The sequence below is a fragment of the Lactuca saligna genome, chromosome 2 (assembly GCF_052625555.1).
Source record: "Lactuca saligna cultivar CGN05327 chromosome 2, ASM5262555v1, whole genome shotgun sequence".
Lineage (NCBI taxonomy): Eukaryota > Viridiplantae > Streptophyta > Magnoliopsida > Asterales > Asteraceae > Lactuca > Lactuca saligna.
This window is the reverse complement of record NC_136418.1, coordinates 133971486-133987069: the sequence shown is the minus strand read 5'-3', so window position 1 is coordinate 133987069 and position 15584 is coordinate 133971486. Positions and strand designations below refer to the sequence as shown.

General features: G+C 32.9%; 2 protein-coding genes across 3 annotated transcripts; both read right to left on the bottom strand.

Moving 5' to 3' along the window:
- Positions 1–1349: 1349 nt before the first annotated feature.
- LOC145031691 (mechanosensitive ion channel protein 2, chloroplastic-like) lies at positions 1350–5988 on the bottom strand. 2 transcript variants are annotated; one of them, XM_078980293.1, is made up of 14 exons: positions 5804–5988; positions 5103–5282; positions 4951–5010; positions 4702–4859; positions 4497–4611; positions 4314–4411; positions 4117–4230; positions 3972–4032; positions 3722–3871; positions 3520–3630; positions 3268–3435; positions 3073–3186; positions 2933–2989; positions 1350–2155 (listed from the first exon to the last, which is right to left on the bottom strand). In XM_078980293.1, the coding sequence occupies exons 2-14, from the start codon at positions 5181–5183 to the stop codon at positions 1562–1564; spliced, it is 1881 nt and encodes a 626-aa protein (XP_078836419.1). In that variant the 5' UTR covers positions 5184–5282; positions 5804–5988; the 3' UTR covers positions 1350–1561. The 2 variants fall into 2 exon arrangements, with proteins under 2 accessions (XP_078836419.1, XP_078836420.1); XM_078980294.1 differs by lacking the exon at positions 4951–5010.
- A 5642-nt stretch (positions 5989–11630) lies between these two features.
- On the bottom strand, positions 11631–14560 carry LOC145031690 (uncharacterized protein At4g38062-like). Its single transcript, XM_078980292.1, has 2 exons — positions 14405–14560; positions 11631–13799 (listed from the first exon to the last, which is right to left on the bottom strand). The coding sequence occupies exon 2, from the start codon at positions 13776–13778 to the stop codon at positions 11793–11795; it is 1986 nt and encodes a 661-aa protein (XP_078836418.1). The 5' UTR covers positions 13779–13799; positions 14405–14560; the 3' UTR covers positions 11631–11792.
- Positions 14561–15584: the final 1024 nt, after the last annotated feature.

Below are 15584 nucleotides of genomic sequence, written 5' to 3'. Positions count from 1 at the left end.
CGAAGGGCATCCAGTAAGTGTTGAGCCCTCAAGCCATCTCTCCCGCAAGAAGTTCCTTCAGGGAAAGATTTAATGCAAGCAAATACACAGTCAAAATCTGCTACAAGGGGAGGTTCAGAAATTATGGGGCTTGGCATGGATGGGGTGGCCTGAAAGGGTGTTTGTCCTCCAAAGCTTTAATAGTATCATCATTATATGGCGCCACACCTGATGAGCATAACACTTTCACAGTTGCGGTAAAATGCTCATCTACAACCTTACGGAAACACTGCTTGATGTTGGTGTTACTTGATGTAGACTCCTTCCGAATGATGCCTCCACCCTGTCCCATAGCCCCTACCTTGGGATTGTCTAACATATTTTGAACTAACTTCTTGATACCATCCTCTTTTCCCCATGTATCCAATGACTTCAAGATGGAGTTTTGTTGTAAGGATTTTCTATTCCTAAACCTACATCCAATTTTGATTTTAGGGATGAGAGCTTAGTTTATTACATAGTAACTTGTTATTATTTATATTTATATAGTTGACCTTAACTTGTTATTATTTATATTTGAGTTTTGTTTTGTTTTGTTTTGTTTTGTTTTGTTTTTTTTGTTTTTTACATTTTGCATTTTTAAGTAGTTGTATGTGGCCTAGTAAGGTATGTGAAAGATATGATGGATAACATATTGATCCATGTTCAAATCTTGATATCACTGAGCTCAAATCTTGATATTACTCAGCCCTTGTGATCATAAAGATTCGTCTGCAATAACTCCAGAGCATGAGAGATAGCCTCATGTTTGCAAGTTGCAACAGAGGATTAGTCGGTACACGAAAGTTGACTTGGAACCCTAGTTAGAGAAGTTCTCTTTCCAAAAAACCGTTGATTTTCTTATACAGAGTGTGCTAATTTGCAGATTAGTGTTCCAAACAAGATGGTTTTTTAGCACGAGTAAACAAATCACTGTATTGAAATTTAATTTTGTTTATGTATTCATCAACTTGTGCCAATTTGCAGATTAGCGTTCCAAACAAGATGGTTTTTTAGCACAACGAGTAAACAAATCACTCTATTGAAATTTACTTTTGTTTATGTATTCATCAACTTTGCGTCACAGTAATATCTGTTGGTTTGTCGTATATTTTCTCAATTTTAAATACCATATTAACCTTTAAAAAAATCATATCTTCATACCAATAAAATAGTAAAACTGTCTTATTAGAAATATATTTTTTTTGTTGAATGATAGTTGAATTTTATGATTCTTATATCAAACTTTTGTTCCATCCTACGCTTAAATATGTTAGATAATGTATCGTTTGATACAACAAAAACTAAAAATACCCAAACATGCCCTAAGGGAATCCGAAAAGATATAAATATATATATTTTTTTGTATGTATTTATATTTGGCATACCTAATTAAAGCGAAAAATAAAGCATCCAACGTATTCACATATCTAACATGCAAAGACTGCATCACAATTCAATCAAATATAAATCAAAAACCTATCCATCACCCCCAATTATAAAACCTCAGGAGTGGAGTCAACTAGATTAACTTCTTTACTTATCAAGCACCCGTAGAGCCAGGGGTATTTCCATCTTTCTTGTCCTTAGTACTCACAGTTTTAGTAAGCTCCTTGACTTCACCACCACTCTCCATTTCTTCATCTTCAATAGGAAGAGTTCTCTTGGATCCATCCAATGCAACACCAAGTACAATATTCTCTTCCATTGCATTCGAACCACCCCTTGACCCCTTTTGTTCTGTTACAGTTGACTTTTCACTTGATGATGACGTGGCATCTGAATTAGGCTTCTTATCTGTTACAGACACTTCTTTATTAATGTTCTTAACATTAACATCAGCAGCTACTGGTGGTGGTGTGTCTTTGGTTTTGGAGTCGGGTGTCTTGCTGTTTGACTTGACTGAAGACTTGTTGTTTTGACTTTTTGACTTGTCTTCTGAGTTGACTTTGTAGTTGGGTTCCATCAAGAGCAAGGGGCGGTTGGAAGGGCCCCGCCCACGGGTGAAGGCTGAGTCAGCAAAGGGGAAGCCGTCCAGGTCAGCATCGTTGTATATCTTTTGAACTGTACGGATTGGAGTTGCAAGTCGGGCCCGGTGGTGACTAATCACTCTCAGAAGATCCAACAAGATCCCTTCCTGTTTTCATACCATTTCATATCACAAAAATAGAGTGAATTACAACTTTGGTCCCTGAGTTTGCCATGTTTTTTCAGGTTTGGTCCCAAAAGAAATCAGTTTGCTGTTCTGGTCCTTGTTTTGATGTTCCATAACAATTTTGGTCCCATGATCGTTGAATTTAGAGTAAATTACATTTCCGGTCCCTGGGAATAGCTGGTTTTTGCGATTTGGTCCTTATTTGAGTTTTTGTAATGTTTTTTTATCCTGGTTCGAAGTAAACTAACTATTTTTGGTCCCCGAGTTTAGCTGGTTATTACAACATTGGTCCACAAAAATAGTCATTTTACTTGAAACAGGGACCAAAAATGTTACAAAAACCTCAAATAAGGACCAAATTTGAAAAAGAAAACTTTTTGGAAACAATATTGAAAAAATCAGCTATACTTAGGGACCGAAAATCTAATTTACTCTTGAAATTAACTACTCAGCTTTTAATTTTTTAAAATGACCATTTTGCCCTTGGACCAAAACAGGGAAAAAAAACAGTAAACCATAGAGACTACTATCGTAAATATCTCTTAATTTTATTATCAATCTATTTTCTAAATTATAACGTATTCTATTGTTACTTGTCTTGAAAAATACAAGTTTTAAAGCTATTTTACATGCAAAATGACCATTTTGTCCTTGGCCCACGACACTTTTAGTTCCCTTCTCTTTTTTTGAATTTGAATTTTGTAGATACTAATGTTCTTGATACGAATTTATTACGAGTATAAATTTTTATAATATTACCTTTACACATAAGTACTCTTCAAAATGAGAAGTTTTCACAAAGCATGATATCAGAATCTGCACAACAGAGACATTAAAATAAGTAAAAATGAAAACAAATCGAAAAGTGCATTTACTGTTAAAGATAAAATAAAACCAACCAAAAGAGCTTGATTTTCAGGATCCACATTTTCCAGAAATACCCTCCTATGCAATCTTTGCTGTTCTACTTGAGGATTCTTTGCCAATACTTTTCGCATATCAGCCACAATACTCTGTAATTAACAGATAAATCTTAAAATTTTGGTGTAATAAAATATATAATATATAAAAGTTTTATAGTTTATATAACTTACATTAATCTTGTTGACATCTAAATGACTAATAGCTAAATGAGTTTTAATTCGCCAATGAGTCTTTTGAGTCATATTTCTCACAACATTCATAGTAAACTTATGATTTGGAATGTGAATAGCTTCACGATCTTCACCTCTTATAATTGTAGGAGACCACCATCCAACATGCTGCAATTTCAAATTTTTTAAAAAATAACTATACAAATATATAAAAGTTTTTATATTTTTTATCATTAATAAAAAGAAACAAACCTCTACAGTTCCAGAAACTTCATAGCCTTCAATCTTTGCTTTAATCCACTCATTCACAACAAATGGCCTTGTTGCATGAATCATTGCACTTGACAGAAAATTCGTGAAGATCTAGATATATATATAAAGATTAACTTAATTAAATATTTAAATATTTCTTCAAAAATGATGAAACATGAAAGAAATAGGAAAATATTTACACCTCACGTCCAGCAAGTGTCAATAAAACTGTCCCAAGGCCTCCTGCAGTAAGCCATTTTTGAGTAGAAAAACCGAGCAACTCCATGAAAAGTGATACAGCAGCAACCCATACACCTGTGTATACAGCTTTTCCAGCAAATTGAAACCCCATCTGTGAAAAAACAATAATTATATTTAAAAGTTACTAAAAAGATTATTATACGTGTAGAAAGAGGAAGGAAATTGAAAATGAGAAAATGAGAAAATCGTACGTTTCTTGTATCAGTAGCATCATTTTTCTCCAGTAAAAAGTTTTGTGTTTGTTGAATTGCACTGCATAGATGATTTAAAGATAAAAGAATTAGTTATATAAATTTAATTATAGTCAAAACATATTTTTTATAACTCATTACTCACCTGGATAAACAGTAAGCAAGTGCAAGAACAGTAGACAATGATTTTACAAAAGTTAAGAGGCGTTTTATAACAATTTGGCTAGCTTCTGATGGAAGAACAATTGGATCCAATGCACTGAAAGAAAGTTAAATGTTATTAGTTTGGAATTAGGGTTAAGAATTTCAAAATCATCCCCTAATTTATTATAAGTTTTAAACCTGCAAATAAGCATTGCCCCTGTCCATAGCAACAAAGGCTGAAGGTATGAGGTCATGACAAAATTTGTGCTACTCTTTCCCCAACTCCCATCACTTTTCTGAAAAAAAAAATACAATGTTAATAAAAAAGGAAAGAAAAAAGGGGAAGAAAAAATGAGATGGAGATAAGAAAAAGACACAAACATGGAGAAAGATGTTTCTGCTTTGTCTCATTAGTGGCCCAAGACCCCATACAGCAAAAACAACAATACCCACTGCTGGAAGCAGCTTGAGTATAATAGGTTTACCTTGCAAAGCACTGAAAGAAATTTTGATCAATGTTCATATTGATAATATCTGAATGTTCAAGAACATGTAGTTTTTGAAAAAACAGAGATTAAGATCTCACTTTGACAAGGCAAGAGCAGTGTTCTTGATTGCAGAAGCCCCAAAAGATTGGGTTGGATTCAGAGCACAATTGCATTGTAGTAGATTGAATCTGTTAGGAGCAGTAGTTAATGGTTTCTGTAATCGAATAGAAAGGTTGATGCTCAAGGAATCGTGTTGCTGAAAGAAAGAGATATTAAAGGGTTATTTTTGTAATTTATGTAAGTAAATTTTCACTACTAGATTCTATTCATGATGAAAAGAACCATACTGAAGCAAGTGATGAGAGACTGGAGGGTAGTGTATGTAATTTGTTACTTCTAGTTATGTCCTGTTGAGTACACATGACATTTTGTGAAAGATGTTATTAGCTTTGAGAAGGGTTAATATGATTATTGGAAATAAAGGAGAACAGATTCATACCTGAAACTGCTTGTTGTAGTGCTGCTTCTTGCAAATTCCCCATTTGTGAGAGAAATTCAAAGAACCAGTCATAGCCATCATCTGATGAGGATGCAGTTACCAACATTCAGCATAAGATAAGAATGGAACTCAACATTCAACAACACTGTTTTGGCTTCCACCAAGCCTTTAGAAAGAGACCTAAAAATTTAGGAATTAGGAGCAATGTCAATATGCAATGCATCGAAATATGAAGTACAAAAATGAAGTTTACATTAGAAAAACAAACAAACGAAACCTTGTAACGCATCAGCGATTCACCATTTGAGACAACTAGATATTCAAATTGGCAATAATTCACCAATTTTCTCAGTCACGGATTATTCGCAGACTTAATAAGTAAGTATCAAATCGAAAACAGGACTAGAATCTCGATTAGACCCAAACAAACCTCTCGAACCCTAAAGTACCAATTGTTTATATTTCTAGGATTACTTTTTTCTAGAAAGCAATCACAAATTGATGACGGTGGAAGAAATAATATCATTGAAAGACGTTTGCTTAGTAATAGCTCGATAGCATCCATATACACATCGAATTATGTAAACAATAAGTCGAAATTTAGGGAAACGCTGAGGTGTTATTGATTCATTGAGGGAAGAATTTCAGAGTTAAATCAGGAAAGCATTAACAAACTACATTAATAAGAGGAAAGTGATAACCTCTACAGCAAGAAATCAGAGCAATATTGGCTGGTTATCAAAAGAAGAGAGGAACGATGGTTGTTTTTCCCGAAGGACGTGCGCCTTTTTCCTTCGTCGTCAACTTTGAAGCTCCTTCGTCTTTTAGCCCTCCCTTTCTTCCAAAATTTATTTGCTGATTCATGTATGAGTTGTGACAACTTCTTACATCTTTATTTTAGTCAAAAATTAGGTTTTGTTCCAAAATAGCTATCAAAACCGTAGGTCATTAAAATCATCTACTTTTTTTGTTTAAACGGTCTATGATTTCGAGTTATGTATTTAAAGATTTTTTTTTTCATTTTTGCAAAACAAAATCATGGACCATTTTATGGTCTACGGTATCCTCTCAGTCACATAATATATCCCAAATCATAGACCATAAATGTCTACTGTTTCGGCTATGGTCTACGGTTTTGGTGTCTTTTTTTTTTTTTCCTTTGTTGGTATCTAACTACTATTTGGTAGAAGTTGACTAATAATTCATGAAATTTGACTACTATATACTACAATGAGTATCGTTTTTAGATAAAGGTTAGAGTTTTTGATCTTGTTTTCTCTAAAAAATTATAGTATAAATTGTGAGTATTTTGTATTGCTTATCACCGACAAAAGATGAGAATTTGTTATTTCCCAACTGTCATATGTATGGCCACCGGGATACATTCTGAGAATGTTTTGCTAGGGTGTTGAATTTTACGAGAGTACCATATTCACTGAATTTGTTCATTTGGTGAAAGGTATTCCCCATGAATCAAAACTCAGTTTGTCTTATCAACATCATGGCCAACTGTATTATTGTGCTATTATAACATCCCAAAATCCATGATAACATTTTTCATTTTATAAAGCTTTTTCACAAAAAAAAAAAAAAAAAAAAAAAAAAAAAAAAACACACACACACACACACAAGATCGTCAAGTATTGTTTTCAAGTCAAATCCATAGAATCAAAGTAACAAATAGTGTAACATTCGTAATTTGGTATGTTTCCCTTTTATCCCTTAATGCAAAATCTTTACCTTTTTGGTCCCTAGCTAGTACGCGGGGAGTACTCCATGAGTACGCTTAGCGTACTAGCTCTTTTCTGGACGCGGGATTCATCCACGTACGTGGGGGCGTACGTAGAGTACATATGGTGTACGTGGTGCAGGGGCAAACCCTAATTTTTAGGGTTTACATCATATTTAAGCAACTTATACCACCTTTGGACATTCTATTGATCTGCCTCCATCACTCTCTACCCCTAAAAACAAAACCCTAAGTGCTTTTGGTGAGTTTTGAGCTTGAAAGTGAGATTTGGCGGTGTTTCTAGTGAAGAAGAAGACTTGGTGGTTGCTTGGGAGTAGCTTGAGCTTGTAGATCTAGGGTCGTCTTCATCTTAACAAGTCATTTGAGGTAAAAAGCTCACATCTTGATGATTCTATGTGCTAGATCCAACTTAGGGTGCTATTTATGCATTTTTGGGTCTTTTGAGCTAAAGTTGAGCTTATGATCTACTCCAGAAGCCATGGATGTTAGATCTTAGCTCTATTGAGGTCCCTTGTCCATAAAAATGTAAACTTTATGTAAGATATAGGTCCATGTAAATGTTAAGGTTCTCATTAAGCTTCTTTTTGAGTTGTGGGCCCCATTAAGTCATTCATGGGTGAAAAGTTGTCAACTTTACGTGTTAAGTCACCTTCTAGAATCAAATCTAAGAGTTTGGCATGTTGTTCTAACCTAATAAGTGTTTAATGGAGTGGATAGGTAATCTGGGGAGTACATGGGGGTACCCAGCTGGTATGTTGCGCCTATTGGCTCCAGAACGAGTACGTTAAGCGTACGAGCTGAATACGCATGCGTACTCAGCATATTGACTTTCGGTTTGACTTCCTCAGGTTTGGGCCATATTTTGGGCTTTTAGGGTTTGGGCCTTATTGGTCCATTAGAATTTTGACTTTGGTCCATGAATAAACCATGGACTTTCTTGGCATTAGGTCTATGATGATTTTTATGCCCAATTTGGAAGTTGGGCCTTATTGGGCCTTGTGATGTCATTTAGGAATTTAGGCCTTTTGAGAAAATGAGTTGGGCCTTGGTTTTTGTCCAAGTAAAAAAAAGGGTAAAATGGTCTTTTACCATGGATATTGGACAAGTAGTTTAGATTCTTGATTATGGGTCGACATCCAATTATTAATTGGATATTATCTGATGATGTTAGCGTAGGGATTTTCCGGACCAGCTGACTGAGATTTATTTGAGAGATTCAACAGCTAGAGGTGAATTTCATCACTGTGTTTAGCGGGTTGAAGGCACCAATGTCGGCCCATGGTTTGTTATGTTTTTTTTTTGACAAATCTGCAAGATTGATCCTTGTGATATCCAAAAAAACTTTTGATAGGGTCCAAAAAGTTTTTAACTCGCAGAAACGTCCAAAATTAAGAAATTTCCGTGATTTTAGTCTTAACTAGCGGAAAAACCCGGGCTTTGCCCCGGGCCGTTTTTTGTGTTTTTTTATGAAAAAATGTAAAAGTATTTTACTGTAAGGATAAAGTGTCAAAATTGTTAAAGAATTAAAGGAGTTGGAATTAGCAAGTTTTTAGAAAATGGACCAAAGTTGTTAATTCCTTAAAGTTTTGTGGCCAAACTTTGAATATTAAAAAGTTCCTAAAAATGTAAATTTTTTTATTGAAATGACCAAAAGTGTCAAAATGGTTAAAAAATGAAGGGTAAAATTGACAAAAAAACATGCAAGTTTACTATTTATAAGGGAACAAAGTTTATATATATATATATATATATATATATATATATATATATATATATATATATATATATATATATATATACACACACTTTTTTAATTAACAAAAAAAAAAAGAATAAGCTATCCCACCCTCCTGCCCTACCCTCCCCTTCTCTCTCTTTGACTTTCTCTCTCTCTCTCTCTCTCTCTCTGACTCTCTCTTCCTTCGTCTTCTTCTTCACCATACATCCCGTGAATTCAAACTCCTTTAGGTGTTGAAATTCCAGGTTCTAGTTCTTATTTAAGTATCATTCAAGGAAGTGGAAGAACTCACATGAGGATTTTCGTATCCTCTCAGGGATTTCGACAATAATTAACATCGGTGATACAAGCTTGAATTTGAACTCACATCGTAACGAAACCAATAACCCAAAATCAAAATCACAATAAGCTAGATAACTGAAACTAGAATATTTCATTTACTTGTGTGCTAACAATGATACATGCTTGAATTTGCATTAGGTTGGATTGTGAATTAATTGATTAATCTCCCAGGAGCCCTAAATGGTATGTGTTGGAGAAAGGTCGGAAGGGAAGAGATCAACAAATCATTCTCTCTCTCTCTTTCTCTTTCTATCTCCCCCCCCCCCCCCTCAGTTAAAGCATAATGGTGAATGAAGAAAAGAAGAAATGGGTTTGCAAGGTTTTCCTAAATCTCAATTTACTAGAAACCCCCAGAAAACCTTGATGATGCCAATGGGGTGGAGAGGAATTGGTGATAAGCTGGTGAATAGGTGATGATTGAATTACAACTGAGAGATTAGAACAGGAGGGGTGAAGGAGATGTTACAGATCTCAATTTATCAGAAAAACCCCACCTTCAAGTACGAAATTGATGTTTTTGTAAGAGATCAAACACAAACATCCTATCTTTAAATCTTAATTTGACTTTTTTTTTGAAGTGTGGGGGTGGATACCACCGTAGATATATATATATATATATATATATATATATATATATATATATATATATATATATATATATATATATATATAGAGAGAGAGAGAGAGAGAGAGAGAGAGAAAGAGTGTGAGAGAGAGAGGTTGGGTAAGATTTTATTTCTTATTTCTTATTTTAATTATTTAAATACCAAAATAAAAAAAAATAAAAAAAAAATGAAAAGGGTAAAATCAACTTTTCAAGTGTATCAAGGACCAAAAACTAGAAAACTCTTGATTTTGGACCTTCTATACAAGTTGAAAACTTTTTGGACTCTATCCAAAGTTTTTTGAATACCATAGGGACCAATCTTGTAGTTTTGTCCTTTTTTTTTCTTTCATATGAACTTTAAATGTTAGTTTTAGTGTCAATATACTATGTATTCTTAATGCTTGGACATGGAAGAAAGTAATTTTTTACTGGTAGATGATCCAATTTGGTGGTATGTTGCAGGGGAATTTGATGGAAACATGGAACTAAGCTCAAGTCTGATTCTACTATATTCTATATTGGTGAAATTGATGGTCATGAATTTAGTTTTGTTTTGTACTTCAAGATTCCTGATGATAACTAGTTGAAGGAACTTTCATCCTAATTTCAAGGCAATTTAAGGCTAATACTGTTTATTCTAATATAGTCCTTAAAAAATAATATATGACATGCAGATGAGGAGCTTGATGGATGGAGGGGCAATGTGACAAAGGTATCTATCAGATGAATTTGACAAAAAAAAAGGTGTGATGTTTCCGTTTGGCATAAAAGATTGGGACACACTTCTGAAGCAAAGTTACATCAAGTAGATTTTTTCAGCTAATTTTACATTTGAATTGAAGAATAAAGTTTGTGACTCATGTGTAAAAGAAATACATACTCGTTTATTTATTCAAGGCAATTTAAGGCTAATACTGTTTAGAAAGGACATTGTTATTTATTGCATTTAACAAAGTAATTTTTGGTTTCGGTTACAAAGTAATGAAAGTATGATGCGCTAATAATTTTTTTTTTGAAAATATATTGCTATTCTTGGTGATAATAATTTCTAACATTTTTATAAATTTCTTATGATTATTATGTATTTTTACTGTATTGGTAATTTAATATATTGTGTTCATAATTGCAAAAGAGTTTGATTTGTGGCTTTCGTTCTTTATTACATTGTGTATATCCTTCGGTATTGATTTATTCCTTCATATTCAGTTGGAGGTTAGGAAGATGAACTTGCTTACTATAATAAACTCTTGGAAGATGAAATTTTCAACAATTTTGCTTGGAATGACGTATATTTTTGGCATATAATTGAAGCCCAAACAATCTAACATTACAATGGTTTACCCTTGTGTTTAATAGTGATTCCAAATAACAAATGACCCTTTATATTAGGCATGTTATTAACAAACTGTAAATAAGTATTTATTTAATATAAATCCATTGCTTGTTGTTTCGCAGAGATACACTATTATCACCGGATTGGAAGCCAAAAAAAGGTACTAGAGCTTCCGAGGTTAGTTACACTATGAATAATCAATCCAAAGAGAGAAACCCATGGATATATCTTCATGTTCTCTTTAAATTCAACGTGCAACAATTTATAACAAATCCCAAAGTCTCAACGGTTTCCCTAAAAGTCAAATGTGTGTTATTTGTTCGCTGGCAAGTGTTGCCAAGTTGTTTAATTAGATGGAAATCAAGTTCTATGCAAAATTTGTTAATATGATAGCCATAACAAGACTATATGTAAAAAAGGACAACCAAAACCTAAACTAAAAGTGAAAAAGAGACAAAAGATAAGTACAGTTCACTTTCCTTAGCATTAAATTAGAATACAACTAACATACTTATATTGAAATAATTTTTAGGAGAATACTAAAGAGTACGTTGCATGTGGAGTTTGAAACATATTTTGAACACTTGTTTAATTTGTGTCAATATTGATGGTTGTTATGTGTCATTTTTGTTAATCAAATTTTCTGTTTCAATATTATCAGTTTGTATGTAAAATCTCAAACACAATCAACGACATAAATGCAGAATTAGAGATGAGAATTATCAAGGAATGATCAAATCAAGAACACAATACGAAGATACAAAACATTCAAGATTTCATTGAGAAAGAATTGAAAAAAAAGCCTTCTCATTAAATCTTTAGTTATGTTATTTTTAGCGAATGGATTCATACAAATTACAAACAAAAGAATTAAAACAAAATACATAGTTATATGTAAAAAGAAAAAAAGAAAAAAAAAATTAACTGTTGAGAGCTCTCAACGGTGACCGAAGATCATGACCACTTTCCACCATAGTCCTCCTTTTAGGAGACTGAAACACATTTGTGTTTTCTTTCACAGGGTCAAAACGGTCTTTTTCATCATCAAAACTCCTCACTATACTTCTCAAAGTCCCCATCATTTGTCCATCTTCTCTTGATAACTTATTAATCCTTTCAGAAACACCTCCAATAATCTCCATCAATTTTTCCTTCTCTAAAAATATCTTCTCTAAATCTTTTTCCATTTCCACAATCATCAAATCCCTTAATTCCACTTCAATCTCCTTCATCACCACACTTGTTCTTATCTTCTCCCAAGCTTCATGAAAAACATTTACCTCACTTTGCATTTTTGATAATTGAGAAGAAAAACAAACACTCGAATCATTAAATTCTTCCTCCAAAGATTCCATAATCTTTTGAAGATTCTTAATCCTCTCATCTTTCTCTTCTACAATCTTATCAAGACTTTGTTTTTCTTTACTAAATCTCAAAAGGGTATCCATTTCCATTTTTTTCTTTGATTCTTCAAGTTGTTGTTCAAGATCATTGATTCTTTTACCCTTTTCTTCATTTTCTTCTTTTAGGTTTACTTCAATGGCGACTTGAGATAATAAAGAAGCTTCCACTTCGCGTCTCATTTGATGGTTGACTTCTAAGTTGACTTTTAGATTTTCAGCAATCGATTTCCATATTTGGAGCTCAAATTCAACTTCATTTACTTCACAACATCTTTCAGCTACTTCTTCATTTGCCATATCTAACAAATCACATACTTTCTTCATCTCTTTTTTCAATGACTCCATTTCTGCATCTTGTTCTTTCATACTTTCTTGAAATTTAACAAGATCATAAATCTTTGACTTGGCCTCCAAAAGGGTTGACTTTAATGCCACTATCATGACTTCAGACTCTTCTTTCTCCATTGTTGACTTGAACATTAAAGAGTTATAATCATCTAACTCTTTTGTAATCTTCATCAAATGTGAATCTTTCTTTTCTATCTCTTTTCTGCAAGAATTCAAGTCTGAAACAACTTTTTCCATTTGAGATCTCCATTCAGCTTCTTTGACTTCAATTTGACCAGAACATTTACTATGAATCTGTTCCAAAGTCTTAAGCTTTTTTTGAAGCTTTGCAATAGAAGATGAGTTACTCGCTTCTTGAATTTGATTCTTTCTTTGATTCTTTTCATGAGCAAGATCTTGATTGGATGCCTCTAATCGTCTTTTCAGATCTTCTGACAGTGTGATTTGAGAATCTAACTTTGTTTCCAATGTGGATATTTCATCAAAAAAAGAACTTTTTTCCATATCCCATTCTTTTTCCTTTATGCGAAGTTTATCTCTAAGTTTTTCATGGGCTTCTTCTAAGTGCTTGAACTGTTCATTCTTCCATTTGATCTGTTCTTCAAGCTTCACTTTTTCCTCTTCCAGCTTTTCAAACATATCTCCTCTTTCTCTCATTTGTTTAGAAGCTTTAGCCACTTTGCTTTCACTTGCACATTTCTTCTGTGAAACAGACACAATCCCTTCTTTCAGAACCTCAATCTTGTCCATAAAATCACGATTTTTTTGCTCTAGATCTGAGATTTTCATATTGGCTTCATCTAATGAAGAAAGAAGGTTGATTTTCTCCTCTTCGGTTTCCTTAAGTTTTGAATTGAAATCAATACGAAGCTTCTCATTGGTAGAAGTGAAACTCTTGATGATATTCTCTTTATCTTTAAGTTTGGATTGGAGTTCTTTGAGTGATTGATTTGCAGCATGGATTTCATCTGTCTTTGCTTCTACTTCCTGTGATTGTTGCTCGAGTTTCAGATTGAGTTCTTGGATTCTTTTGATTTGATCATCATGTGATCTCTTCAAGCTGTTACACAGATTGGATTTCACATGATATTCTGACCTGAGCTTTTCAATTTCAGCGTTTGCCTTATCTAACTCTTCATAAACTTTTTCAGTCATGTTCACTGTTTTGTATATAACCTGTGATAAACTATTATCATTAGGATAATCACAGGAGAAAATGGAAAATCAGCATTCACCAAAGGTCATCATAAAATTAGCAATATGAAGCTTCCAATACTCTTATCACATTTGTCATGAACACTAAACTAACAGAGCCATTGAAAGCATAAGATACTAAATTCATCACAATTTCAAGGAATTAGTCCAATTTCAGAGACACTATTTGACTTCCGAGTTCAAAACCTACCCTCTTTTTGGATATAAAATGGGAACAAAAGAACTAATTACCATGTTATGAACAAACGAACTAACATTTTAAAAGTGAGGAGTTCCCAAATTCCTGGATATAACGATTTGGGCAAGATCGGTTTTGTTTACATCACAAAATAATGACTATATTAAAATCAAATATCACATTTGGATACCTAGACATGTTTAAACTAAAATATATATAAAAACCCTGTGTCAAATTTCAAATTGGAATGCTAAAGGTTCGAATTTAGAAATATTTCACCCGAATTCAATCGATTACAGAAACCACATAAAGAATACGAACAAGTTAATGGCTTAGGGTTTTGATAATTTGTTTGTGGAATGAGAGAGAAGGGGAAACAAATGTGTACCTGGTGTTCGGAGTCAAGATTAACCCATTAACAACAGAGCGACAATCGAGAGATTGTTGAATGTGATCGGTTTGTTGAAGAGAGTTAGGAGTTCTACAAGTGGAAAAAAAAAATGGGGGAGGAAATCTTGTTGCAGGTAGCCGTTGTAACTGAACTCTGAACCATACCTTATTTTAAATTGCTCCCAACTAAGTTACCGTTTACCTTCCGTACGGCGTCGTTTATTAGTTTTATTTCTTATCTCCACCTTTTGGTATTGCCCATGAAAAATAAAAGTAAACTCATGATTGGGTTTCTTATTTATCTAAATATATAAGTAATTTTGTTTAACATAAAGAACAAAAAAATTTAGGATGTTCCTCAATTTAACATGAGGAAAAAAAAAAACAAATGAGAAAAAAATAACATATATCATAAATATCTAAATGATATCTTATTTTTAATAGAAAAAAAAAATTGAAAATGTGAGGATGGACATAAGCCTACCCTGGGTGGCTATGCCCTTGTAACCAAAAACCATTAAAAGAATTATGATATTGGACCAATGACCTTGTCTTCATTTCACTTTTTCTCCTTAAATATCAGAAAAAATATAGATAAAATAATCAAATTTGTCTAACTAATAAAAATACACCAAACTAGTTGTGAGGTTGAAACAGTTTAATGTGTTGGGAAACTGTAAAATACAAGTTTTATAATCAATGATTTTTTTTTTTAAGCTAATTATTGGATGTCTTCTAAAATGTTGGGGCAAAACAAGCAAATAAATGTGAGCAAAAGTTGATAAAAGTGGATGACTAAGCAAATTGAGATAAAAAAAAACAGGAAAGACAGGATTGAGTTAGTCACATTGTTCGAAGTTGACAAATGTTGGGGTAAAAGACAAAAAAGGAAAATTTATTATTTTAGGGATTAAAACTATCAAAACAAACAAAAAAATATAACAAAAATCTACAACATAAAAACTTTACTATTCCTAAAGGACCTTAGGAACTAGTAATAAATATAATATTTATCTTGACATTTTACAAATTTATACATAACACTCATTCCAAAAGGAATCGTACAAGTTTTAAAATTGATTGACTCACAAAAGTATTTGATGAAATTTGACGTTTTGTTATAACCTAAAAAGGAATTGTTTGCTTCTAAAATGTAGAGCTCAACTCTTTTTGGAAAA

What these genes read in the sequence shown, in the direction of transcription:
- LOC145031691 (XM_078980293.1), bottom strand. Translation starts at nt 5,183, where the DNA reads ATGATGGCTATGACTGGTTCTTTGAATTTCTCTCACAAATGGGGAATT. An exon ending in ACTACAACAAGCAGTTTCAG is followed by an intron (nt 5,011 to 5,102) that starts GTATGAATCTGT and finishes TGTACTCAACAG; the next exon opens with GACATAACTAGAAGTAACAA. An exon ending in ACTGCTCTTGCCTTGTCAAA is followed by an intron (nt 4,612 to 4,701) that starts GTGAGATCTTAA and finishes AATTTCTTTCAG; the next exon opens with TGCTTTGCAAGGTAAACCTA.
- LOC145031690 (XM_078980292.1), bottom strand. Translation starts at nt 13,778, where the DNA reads ATGACTGAAAAAGTTTATGAAGAGTTAGATAAGGCAAACGCTGAAATT.